Genomic DNA, 12,466 nt, shown 5'->3' with positions numbered 1-12,466 from the left:
CTCAATGGATAAGAGTAGATAGTGCGATTCCCCAAGAGTCTGTGCTTGGACCACTGCTTTTTAACATATTTATAAATGATCTAGAATGGGAATTACTAGTGAGGTAGTTAAATTTGCTGATGTCACAAAGTTATTCAAAGTTGTTAAATCACAAAGGATTGTGAAAAATTGCAAGAGGACTTACGAACTAGGCAACTGAGCATCTAAATGGGCAGATGACGTTTAATGTGAGCAAGTGCAAACTGATGTATGTGGGAAAGAGGAACCCAAACTATAGCTACGTGATGCAAGGTTCCATATTGAGTCACCACCCAGGAAAAGGATCTAGGTGTCATTGTTGATGATACATTGAAACCCTCTGCTCAGTGTGCAGCGGCAGCTATGAAAGCAAATAGAATGTTAGGAAAGGAATGGAAAACAAAAATGAGATGTTATGTCTTTGTATCACTCCATGGTGCGACCTCACCTTGAATACTGTGTGCATTCTGGTTCACATCTGAAAAAAGATGTAGTGGAATTAGAAAAGATACCGAGAAGGGTGACAAAAAAAATAAAGGGATGTGATTACTTCTCTGTGAGGAAAAGAGGAAAGGCTAAAGCGGTTAGGGCTCGTTGCTTAGAGAAGAGACAGCTGAGGGGGGAAATGATAGAGGATTTGTAGTATGGAGTGTTGCCACGATTTGGGTTTCTGCCAGGTACTTTGACCCGGCTTGGCCACTGTTTGGAAAACAGAATACTGGGCTAGATGGACCATTAGTCTGACTCAGTATGGCTACTTTTATGTTCTAGGTCTATAAAATGCTGAGTGGAGTGGAATGGATAGAGGTAAATCACTTGTTTACTCTTTCCAAAAATACTAGGACTAGGGGACACACAATGAAGTTACTAAGTAGTAAATTTAAAACAAACCAGAGAAAATATTTCTTACCTCAATGGGTAATTAAACTGTGCAATTCATTGCCAGAGAATGTGGTAAACGCAGTTAGCTTAGCAAGGTTTAAAAAAGGTTTGGATAATTTCCTAAAGAAGGTCCTTATGCTATTATTAAGATGGACTTGGGAAAATCCACTGCTAGGATAAGCAGCATAAAATCTGTTTTACTGTTTTGGTATCTTGCCAGGTACTTGTGACCTGGATTGGCCACTGTTGGAAACGGGATACTGGGCTTGATGGAACTTTGGTCTGTCCCAGTTTGGCAACACTTAGGTTTATATGAGGCAATTCCGCTCTTGCTATAGCTGGAATCCTTTCGGGGCAATGCTATACATAAGACATATGAATAGTCATACTGGGTGAGACCAATGGTCTATGTAGCCCAGTATCCTGGGTCCAACAGTGGCTGATCCAGGTCACAAGTACCTGGCAGAAACCCAAAGCAGTGGCTTTCCCATGTCTGTCTCAATAGCAGACTGTGGACTTTCCTTCAGGAAATTGTCCAAACCTTTTTTTAAACCCAGGTATGCTAACCACTGTTACTATATCCTCTATCAACGAGTTCCAGGGCTTAAATATTTGTTGAGTGAAAAAATATTTACTCCTATTTATTTTAAAAGTATTTTCATGTAACTTCATTGAGTGTCCCTTAGTCTTTGTACTTTTTGAAAGAGAAAAAAATAGATTCACTTCTACTCATTCTACACCACTCAGGATTTTATAGACCTCAATCATATCTCCCCTCAGCCATCTTCTTTTCCCAAGCTTGAAGGGCTCTAACCTCTTTACTTACTACTACTACAAATCATTTCTATAGCGCTACCAGTCGTACACAGCGCTTCACAATTTCCTCATATAAGAGGCATTCCATCCCCTTTATCATTTGGTCATTCTTCTTTTGAACCTTTTCTAATTCCGCTATATGTTTTTTTGAGATACGGCAACCAGAACTGAATGCAATACAGAGGCGTTATAGTATTGGTCTTTTGCATCTCTCTCCTCATAATTCCTAGCATCCTGTTTCTTTTTTTGCCACCGCCGCACACTGGGCAGAAGATTTCAGCGTATTGTCTACAACGACACCTTGATCTTTTTCTTGGGTACTGATCCCCAAGATGGATGCTAGAATCAAGTAGCTATGATTTGGATTATTCTTCCCAATGTGTATCACTTTACATTTGTCTACATTAAATTTCATCTGCCATTTTGGATGCCCAGTCTTCTAGTTGTTTAAGGTTGCCCTGCAGTTTTTCATAGTCCACGTGTATTTTAACAACCTTGAATAGTTTTGTGTCATCTGCAAATTTAATCACATTTCCCTAAACTAGCAGAAAAATCAATGCCTTCCCACAGAGTAAGCAGGAAACACTATATATAATCCTGACAGAGACAGGAGGAAAGTAGGTGCAGCTGCAAAATGGATTATATCCTGCCACCAGAGTTGTAACCTGGCCAGGGACAACATGGACCAGCACCAGAACCTGGAAATTGTCCTTCCTCTCTGTACTCTGTTATGGTTATTACTTCTTTGCTAATTATTTTTTCTGTTTTTGTTTTTCACCTTAACCACATACACAGTAATTTACTAACACAGCACCTGTATACAATCCCCCCCCCCAAATGCTTATTTTATAAAGCTATTTTATGCTTAGTTCCATGTCATGGCGTGTTCTGTATCTTTTATCAGTGAAAGCAACCAATAAAACCCAATACTCAAAATAACTCTCACTACTATTAATTATCAATAAAAAACAAACAACAAAAACAGACCTTAATTCTTCATGGACAAAAGCATACATTTTTGTCCCAATTGAGATATAGATGTAGATACATGCAAGCACTTACCTTAGATGAATATCCATTAGTAAAAAATCAGGAGACCTAATCTGCATCAGGGTTGTTGTATGCTTCTGAAAAAAAAAAATCAAAATTCAGATTAATCCTACAAACTCCCAGTATTTTAATATTGCTTGTGGCACACCAGCTCAGTACACAATCTTTTTCTCTCGCCTCCTTTTTCTTTTTGGTTATTATAGGTAGAAATGTAAATCGCGTTGATGTGTGGTTAGAAGAGCAGTTTAGCAAATTCATCACTAAACAGTGGGTGGTGTGATGTTGCTGGTGTATGCATGTGTTCAGTTGTGCAAATTTTGTAATAGCTATTTTCCACCTGTAAAACATGATTTACATGTGGGAAAATGCTTTATAAAACCACTCACTTGTTTTACTTTGGCAATGTGGGTGAATTTGATGTTCCAGGAAAGGAATCGGATAGTTTATTTCACCTTCTCAGTCCTAAAGGTACTCAATGGTACATCAGAAATACCATTTTAAGACTCAGATATTTGAAGAAAGAAGGGGTTTGGTGTTAGGTGTTGCAGAGCAGGTACCCTTTCTCTCCCAGGGGAGAGAGGCTCTTGAATCTGCCTTTCCTGGCTAGATATGCCGTGTTTCATGCCCTAGGCAGCAACACAAATCTCAAATGCGGGATATTGCACAAGTGGAAAGACAAGGACCCAGACTTACGCTCAGGTGCTGCATCTGTCACAAAGGAGACTAGTCCTTCACATAAGAACTACAAGTACCAGAATCCTGTATTCTGGACATCAGTACTGTCCCCTGGACTAGTTTGCATGTGCCTCCACTTCTCTGTTAAGGACACTGTTTAGAGGCTGCCTCTGTACCCTTGTATGTAGAAACTGCTGCCTACCCATTATCGCTTCCCCTCTGGTTCTTTTGGCTTTTCTGCACATCTCGTACCATCTGCAAAGCGAGCATTAATGCCACTAAACAAATTGGCCTCATTTGCCAAGTAAAGCAGAAAGATTCTCTGAGTCAATCTGCAAGGAGAGCAGTGCTCAAATGAGAGGCAGGGTACCAGTTAACACTGTTCTAGCTGTGCTGGGAGGATGAATGGGCATGTCCTGGGCAGCAGCAGAAATGTATTAGAATCCAGAGCTATTAGTGGTAAACCAATCTGGAGTGGGTAATATGATAATCAGCTTCAGCATTACTTTTCCTTCTGCACTGATCTAGAGTTGACCTTTTTGTTGGACTCACTTGGTGCAACCTCTTTCTTTACTCTCCTCATCTGTCTCATTAAAGAGTGATTATTATTAACTCCCAGTATGTTCCTTGATTGTTTCTGCAGTAGGACAGCAGCTCCCTCCTATCACTGAGGGCAAAGAATTCTGCTCTTTGACTGGACACTAGGTGTCACTGTAAGAACAATGCTACGCTTAGCTTTCAGGGCCCAGAGACATGCACAGCCTAGCTTCCTTCCCTGAGCAACACTGCCAGCCCAAGGAGAAGAAGCCTCTGTAGCCTGAATCAAGAATAGAACCATAGGTGCCAGCTCTGTGCTGCTTGAGCACCCCAGTATTGTCCAAGGAGGAGTGAATTCCATTCAGGTTAGCATCCCCAATCATGTTGAAAAGTTGGCTTCTATGAATAGAACTCAATGTGACTTAGAGACCTGCATAGGATTGGGGATTGCAGGAATCCTGCAGAACTCGCAGGATTCCCTTGGGGATGGAAGAAATTACTGTGGGATTCCCTTGGGGATGGAAGAAGTTGCTGTGGGATTCCTGTGAGAGTGTAGTCAAAATCTATGGTGACTCCAGAATAAGACTTGGAAAGCACAAAAAGTGGCAATTGGAGCACCAGAATGAGGCTTGGAATGTACAGAGAAAGGCAGCCGGAACACCAGACTGAGGTTTGGAATACTCATTGGTTGAATAATGAATACCATCCAAAAACCCACGGGAGGCTGTTGGGGTTGGGAGGAAACAGAGGATTGCGAGCCAGTGAATAATAGCATAGACTCCCGCAGGTACAGGTGGGGATGGAGTAGATTAATTGTGGGAATGGAATGGTACAGATGGGGTTGGGTTAGATTCCATTAGGGATGGACGGGGATGGGTGACATTTCTGTCCCCATGTAACTCTCTAGTGTGACCTTCTTGATAGTGCAGAACTCAAGGCCAAAGTTTAACCCAGAGCTCTCACATTGTAGCACAAAGTAGGAGAATACTGGTTGCAAGAGTTGGTGAATGACTCCGTTTGCAGTCGGTGACCCAGTGCTATAAAGCTTCTAGTGGAAAGACTTTATCAGATCTCTGTGGTAAACAACCCTGCACACACTACCTGTTAGGATCACTTTCTTCTGTTCCCTCAGACTTATTTTCCACTTGCCATTAGATAGACTACTCTGTAAGTAGGAAAGCAAATCTCCACTTAATGGCCTTTGTTTACAGGGTTTATTGAGGGCTGGATTCTCTAACACAGAGAATAAATCTGTCTTTATAATGGTAAAGTAGACTATCATAAAAGGAAGACACAATGGTATGCTATGTGACTCTCCAGTACCCAGCCCCAGGGCAATAAGTGTAATAGAGCTGGTGAGAGCTGCAGGCCTTTTCATCTTCTGGTAGTGACCCCGCGATGCAGTGGCCAATAATATGCTCCAATAAAAAGGTGTGAGCAAAATCTAAATAAATAAATGTTGCCTGGATAGTTTTGTAAAACAATATTCAGGAGCTCAACCCCAGGTGAATGATGCATTGGTGTAATGGTAAGTCTTGCTGCATTCTCACTATGGTGCATAGGCAGGACCCAGGGAAAGATATATGAGACAAAGTTCCACCATGGAGATTAGAATGTTGGGGTAGGGTGGAAGGGTGTCCTAGGTTTTTGGTGTCTTCAGAATTTTTGTGTCCTAGACCAGTAGTAGTCACTTTCAGTCCTTGATGATTCCAACAGGACATGATATCCCTAATGAATATGCATCCCTCACCTTAGAGTGAAATTATCTATCCTGTTATGATCTATCTTAATCCTATACTCATTAATAACAGCGTAACAGCTTTATAAATGCTCTCTAGTGAACTCCCTGAACTTTTCAAGCTCACGGGATAAGTGGTTATTGCTTTTCATTTGGAGAGACATACAGACTGAGTTTTATATGCACTTGTTTAACATCGGAGGACTATGGTATCCGTGCTTATCCTGTTTTCTAGAGCACTGTAAGCATATAAAAGGACTGATTTATTATTATGTATTAGTAAGGTTATTGGTAGTGTGAACTTTTACAGATAGTTTTTTCAGTGGGAATCTTTCCACCGTGCAATATTTTGTAGGATGTGTGTGTAAGTGTATGGTGTGCATGGAAACTTGGACAGGGTATTGTAAACTAAAGTGTATAAAATTATAATAAAATATTTTGATTACACTAGAGAGCATTTATAAAGCTGTTGCGCTGTTATTAATGAGTATAGGATTAATGAATATGTATGAGCAAGATTTGCATGCATGCTACCTCTACGTATGCAAACCTTTCTCCTGTGTATCCATTAAGGGTAACTTGAAAACATGACCTGTTGGTGCCCTGGAGGCTTGAGAGTGAATTCCACTGCCCTAGACAATTGCCTATGGTGGTTGTGCTTAGATGTAGTCCTTGCATTTTCCCCTGATGGCTCTTTACTTGCTTCTCGGGTGTTTTAATTGCTGCTCTTTTGGTTAATATTTTCTGATTTATCTTGCTTGTCTTTTTTTTTTTTTTTTTCTCTCCCACAGCCTTCTGAACAGAAAAGAACCATCTGATGATGGGGACAGTAGTAGTCAACTACAGAAGGTCTTCCTGAGCCGAGTTCCCCCCACAGAACCAGGACAACCTCTAACTGATGTGAAATCTCTTATCAAGTCCTTTGACACGGGATGTCAAGGTACTGAGCTTCTGGGGATACAATGGACCACCTTGGAAGAGAAGTGCTGTGTCTCTGGGTTCCAGATGAAGGGTTGTTGCTGCTGTGGGCCCACCATATCTTTGGGTTGCAGGAGTAAAAGTATAGGGCTCGAGAGGAGAGTGTGGTACGCCATGTTGTAGGAAACATGCTCTGTCTCCAGGTATCGGAGGAGTGTGGTACAAGTTTCAGGAGTCCTAGGGAGGGGCTCTATGCAGTGTGAAATATGCATATGGCAGAAGGTGAGAGTAAAGGACTTGGGCATTTCTGGTCAGAGCTGAAGCATGACATTTTATCTTGTTCCCTTAGCAGGAGGCGTTGGGCACAATGTTCCAGTCCATACTGTCTCTCGCAACCCTCTAAGTGGAATCCCAGTGCGTACAGCCCCTGCGGCTGCTGTCTCACCCATGCAGGTAGAGTCTCCATTGTCATGCATACACTTATATACATACAGAGCGGGACGTAGGTTCCCACACGCATAATTTAGAAATTCTTCTTGTCCTTGGCAAGCTGTCAAACTGTGTCACTGTGCACTTCTGATCGAGTCCTGACTTTCTGTGACATTTTTGTTTTTGCTGAAAATTTGGGCTACATACAGACAGTTGTGTTCAGGTCGGTCACATTTTGTATGTAATGAATAGAAGTTGCCAAAACCTCTGAGTGGTACAATGTTAAATGTGATGGGGGCCAATATACAGCAGAGATTTCCGAGTAGGAGGCGCTCAGATAATTGCAGTTGACTGGATCATACCTGGATTTTCAGTACTGCTTCCCCAGATAGCGCCATTGAAAAGCCAGGTAGTATCAGGGCAGTCTGGGTGCGGAGTCTGGAGTTAGTTAATGGCAATATTCAGTCCACTAATTTGGGTAAAGTAGTGGTTCCCAAACCTGGTCCTGGAGGCACCCCAACCAGTCAGGTTTTCAGGATACCTACAATGAATATTTATGACAGAGATTTGCTTGCACTGCCTCCTTAGTATGCAGATCTCTCTCATGAATATTCATTGTGGGTATCCTGACAACCTGACTGGCTGGGGTGCCTCCAGGCCTAGGTTTGGGAACCACTGGGGTAAAATTAGGACAACAAAAGGCATTCCTGACTTCATCTGGATATTTTTTTTTTATAAATCTTGTTTATTCACATCAGTGCACAAAGGAACTTAAAACATACATGTAGGTTACAATATTAATAACAGTCCTTACAACCAAAACTGTTCCCTTTATTTCCATTTTTTATTCCCCCCCTTCCCCCCTTTGATATCTCCCCTCCCTCTATCCCCCCCTCTCCTCCCTCCCTTCCTTTATTTCAAGAGTTTAATATTCTACTTTTTGTCGTTGCAGTCAAAGTCTCCCAAAATGGGGCCCATATTTTACAATAGTCATCTCCCTTTTGGGAAGCTAAGTCTGTAATTCTCTTCTGTTCTAGGGAACACATGTGGATCATAAGTGCTCTCCACTGGGCTATCGTTGGACTTTCTGTAGACAGCCAAACTTGCAAGATCGCCTTTTTCCCCATTAAGACTGTCCTCTGTAAAAAGGTTTCCATGCCAGCCGGTTTATGACTTTGTATTGTAAATCTATGAAATAATTGTCTCGGGGAGTGGTGCCACTTTACTTTCCACATGTCTGACACCTGTTCTGCCAGGGATTTCCAGAATTTATGTACCTTTTGGCACGACCAAAACATATGGCCTAAGTGAGCATTCGCTAACCCACATTTTGCACAGTCATCATTGTCTCTTAGTGTCGCTCTATAGGCCCTGCGTGGTGATACATAAAGGCGCAGGATAAACCTATATTGCGTTTCTTGCCAGCACGCATTCTCAGTCAATTTATAGGTTCGTTGCACACAATTTCCCAGCTGTTCCGCTGTAACAGGTACTCCCAAATCTGTCGTCCATTGTCCCGCTTCTTTCTCATAATCATATTTCTTTGTCCGTTCCCGGAGAAGGCAGTGGAAGCATTTAAGTGGTATCCGTGTTTGATCGTCCAGACCCAACATTGCGTTATATGTCTCCCAGCTTCCCACACTAAGCGATGAGCTAGGAAGTGACTGGATATAGTGCCGTAGTTGCATAAATGCAAATGCATCTTTCTTGTCCAGCTTGAATTCCGTGCACAAATCTTCGAATGGCTTTATCGTACCTTGCTCCGTCACCACGTGGAACAGATATCTAACTCCATGGTCTTCCCAGTTCTTGAATATCTTGGATGTGTCCCCCACAGGGAATGCTGGATTGCCTCTGATTGGCAATAATGGTGAGGACGCCGTGCTCAGCTCGTAATGCTTTGTCAGCCATCTCCACGTCCTTTGCAACGGTCTGAAGATTGGAGCCGCCGCCCCAACAGTCTTTTTGGTGTTGGAGGGCATATGTAACCAGCTGGCAAAGTGCTGGTGTCGAAACCATTGTGTCTCTGTTTGTGTGTTTGTAAAATATTCTTTGCTCCGAAACCAGTCAGAGAGGTGTCGCATTGAGCTTGCTGTTGAAAAGAGCCTCAAATCCAAAAGGCCCAATCCTCCTTTATCTCGCGGAAGCATGACTCGCTTGATGGACATTCGCGCTCGTTTGCCTTGCCACAGGAATTTATTGAGTTGTTGATGTAACCATCTCTCATCTTTCCCACTCAGATACATTGGCAACATTTGAAACGCATAAATCCATGTAGGAAATAGGATCATGTTATAGAGAGCCACTCGTCCCATTAATGAGATGGGCAGTGCTTGCCAGTTGTGAAGTGTTTTCCCCACTCTGTCCTTCATTTTGGCCATATTTAAGGTATACAGTGTTTTAAGGTCAGCCGGGACTTGGACCCCTAAGTATGTCACCGCCCCTTGTGCCCATTGTAGTGGAAACGTTCCCTCCCATTCTGTTACTAATTCTGGGCCTACAGGAAGGGCTACGGATTTCTGGGTGTTCAAAGTAAACCCTGAGTGGAACCCAAACTCCTCTATTGTCATTAACAGCCTCGGTAATGATGATTGTGGCTTTGTCAAAGTTAGAAATAGATCATCCGCAAAGGCTAGTACCTTCACCACCTGCCCCGGAAACTGAACCCCTTCTATGTCCGGGTCCACTGCAATCGTGCGCAACAGAGGCTCTAAGTAAATCAAAAACAATAGTGGGGATAACGGGCATCCCTGCCTTGTGCCCGCCTGTATCTCAATTTTTGGGGACTTGACCCCATTTACTAAAATCTTCGCAGAGGGGCCTTCATATAAAGTTTTAACTGCTCTTAAAAACCAGTCATCTCCCCCCACATATGTTAGCACTCGAAACAGATATTCCCAATTAACTTTATCAAAAGCTTTTTCTGCATCGAGACTAGCCATCAGCATCCTGGTCTTTGTGTCTTTACTCTGGGCAATTGACATAAGGACCTTCCTCACATTAATTCCTGAGTGTCTACCCCTTATAAAGCCCACTTGATGTTCCCCTATCAACTCCTTTAGTCGCGGTGCTAACCGTTCTGCCAGTACTCGGGCCAAAATTTTTAAATCTACATTGATAAGTGATATTGGGCGGTATGACTCAACTCGATCCTCCGGTTTACCCGGCTTGGGGATTAGTGTTATCATTGCTTCATTTTCTCCAGGGGTAAAGAAGCCCCTCTGCACCACCGCTTCATAATACTCAACCAATGGCCCACAAAATTGTATCGGCAAAATCTTATAATATTCAGCTGAAAATCCGTCTGGGCCCGGTGTTGAACCCAGAGGGAGGGTTTTGAGCACCTTTTGAATCTCTTGGGCCTGTATTGGTGAGGAGAGCAAATCTCGCTCCGTCTGTGTCAATTTCGGCATTCCGGAGTCTACTATGTAGTCAATGGTTAATTGCTCCTCTGGGCTATCGCCCCTAGAATACATCTCCGTGAAATGCTTATGGAAGGCCTCTGTGATTCCCTCTATACTATGAACCCGTGGGCCCCTCCTAGGGAGAATGGAGGCTACCAGTTTCTTAGGCCTCTGCGTTTGCGCCACTTTGGCTAACAGTCTACCCGCCTTATTCCCAAACCTATGAAAATATAACCGGCTCCCTGTCATCTGTTTTTGGGTTTTGTCATGTATAAGGGAGTTAAGTGCCACCGTTGTGGCCGTTAAGGCATCTCGGTTTTCAGTTGTTGGGTGCTGTATGTATTTATGTTTTACCCTCTTCAGCTCATGCTCCAGGTTGATTATGCCCGCCGCTATCCGCTTCCCTCTAGCACTCATATAGGCTATTATCCCCCCTCTGACTACGGCTTTGGAGGCCTCCCATAGTATAATTGGGGATGTGCATGTTCCTGCGTTCGTGGCTATGTACTGGTCCCATTGCTCTCTAATGTATATGGCAAATCTTTCATCTTTATACAGGAAGGAGGGAAAGCTCCATGCATAGCCCTTCTCCCCAGGGATGTCATGCACCACATCTATCCAAATTAGTGAGTGGTCTGACACTTCCACTGGGCCTATCTCTGCTCGTTCAATTCTAAAAAATAATGACTGGTCCACTAGAATATAATCCAGCCTGGACCACGTCCCATGGGCTTTTGATTGGTGCGTGTAATCTAAGGTGGTTGGGTGCAGTAACCTCCAGGGGTCCACCAATCCCAACTCTGTTCCCAGCTCTTGCAAACTAGCCCTCTCCTCAAGTTCTCTCTTTCCCGACCTGTCTAATTGTGGGTCCAGGACTTTATTAAAATCGCCTGCCCATATCCATGGCGCGTCCGTGTATTGGAGGCCCAGAGAAATTAACTTTTGGTAAAACGTGTTTGCATGGGAGTTGGGGGCATATACCGCGCACAGGTAAACCCGCAGTCCCTGTATGTTTAAACTCAACAGTACCACTCTTCCCTCCCCATCTTTATATATCAGTTTAGAGCCACACATCAAGCCTTTTTTAATTAGAATCGCCACCCCACTTCTTTTAGCCCCCGAAGACGAGTAATAGCATTCTCCCACCCATTTTTGTTTTAGCTTTTCATGTTCTATGTCTGTTAATTTAGTCTCCTGTATGCAGGCTATCGAGGCCTTATGATGCTTAAGCTGATTTAAAATCTTGGTCCTCTTGACGGGAGATGTTATGCCCGAAACATTCCACGAGATTACTCTTAAAGTGGACTTATGTGTCTAGCTCTTTCTCTGTATCCTCCCTTGATCCCTTTTGATAAGTTGCCCCAGGGGCCCAGCCCATCCCCTGTGGTTCTACCCTATCCTTTCTCTGTCTCTTAATTCGCAATGTGTGTTGACTGTTTACTATTTTGACTACAACTCTCAATGTTCTTCTTCCTTGCTCCCTCCCCCCTCCCCTTCCCCCCCCCCCCCCCGTGTTCTTCCCTACCTCTCACTGTTCCACGATTACTGTGATCCTCTTCCCCCCCCCATAACTCTCCCCTCCCCTCCCCAGTCTCGCTCTGGGCTCCCCTCTCTCTCTGAGGGATTAGCCTATCCGGGTCTTCACCTGGTGTTTGAGAGCCGTCTCCCCCCCATCAATTGACTTCTCCCTCATGTAACATTTATGCTTAAACCATCCAACTTATAACCAAAAATTCCATTCCCGGCTGACCTCCATTACACACCTGCAATAAATACTGCCTTCACACAGGTTCCAGAGATTTCACCCATTCTTCTGCCTCTGTTGCCTCTGTAAATGCATGCCAGCGGTTCAAATGCTGGATCTTTAGAATGGCTGGAAATTGTACCATAAAACGATATTTCTTTTCTACTAGATGAGAGCATATGGTTGAAAAGGCCCTCCTTTTGGATGCTAATTCCGCCGAGTAGTCCTGGAACATCCTGATTTGTTGCCCCTCGT

General features: G+C 43.4%; 1 protein-coding gene across 1 annotated transcript in view; it reads left to right on the top strand.

The window, feature by feature from the left end:
* The window catches only part of SPECC1 (sperm antigen with calponin homology and coiled-coil domains 1), a 217,134-nt gene that overhangs the window by 95,324 nt on the left and 109,344 nt on the right, over positions 1-12,466 (top strand). Inside the window, exons 8-9 of the mRNA XM_030185806.1 lie at positions 6,508-6,656; positions 6,984-7,087. Coding sequence (XP_030041666.1) covers positions 6,508-6,656; positions 6,984-7,087 — 253 coding nt within the window. The remainder of the gene's footprint in view (positions 1-6,507; positions 6,657-6,983; positions 7,088-12,466) is intronic.

This window comes from Microcaecilia unicolor, chromosome 13 (genome assembly GCF_901765095.1).
Source record: "Microcaecilia unicolor chromosome 13, aMicUni1.1, whole genome shotgun sequence".
In the NCBI taxonomy this organism is placed as follows: Eukaryota; Metazoa; Chordata; class Amphibia; order Gymnophiona; family Siphonopidae; genus Microcaecilia; species Microcaecilia unicolor.
The sequence above is the reverse complement of the archived record's forward strand: the minus strand, read 5'-3'. Positions and strand labels throughout refer to the sequence as shown.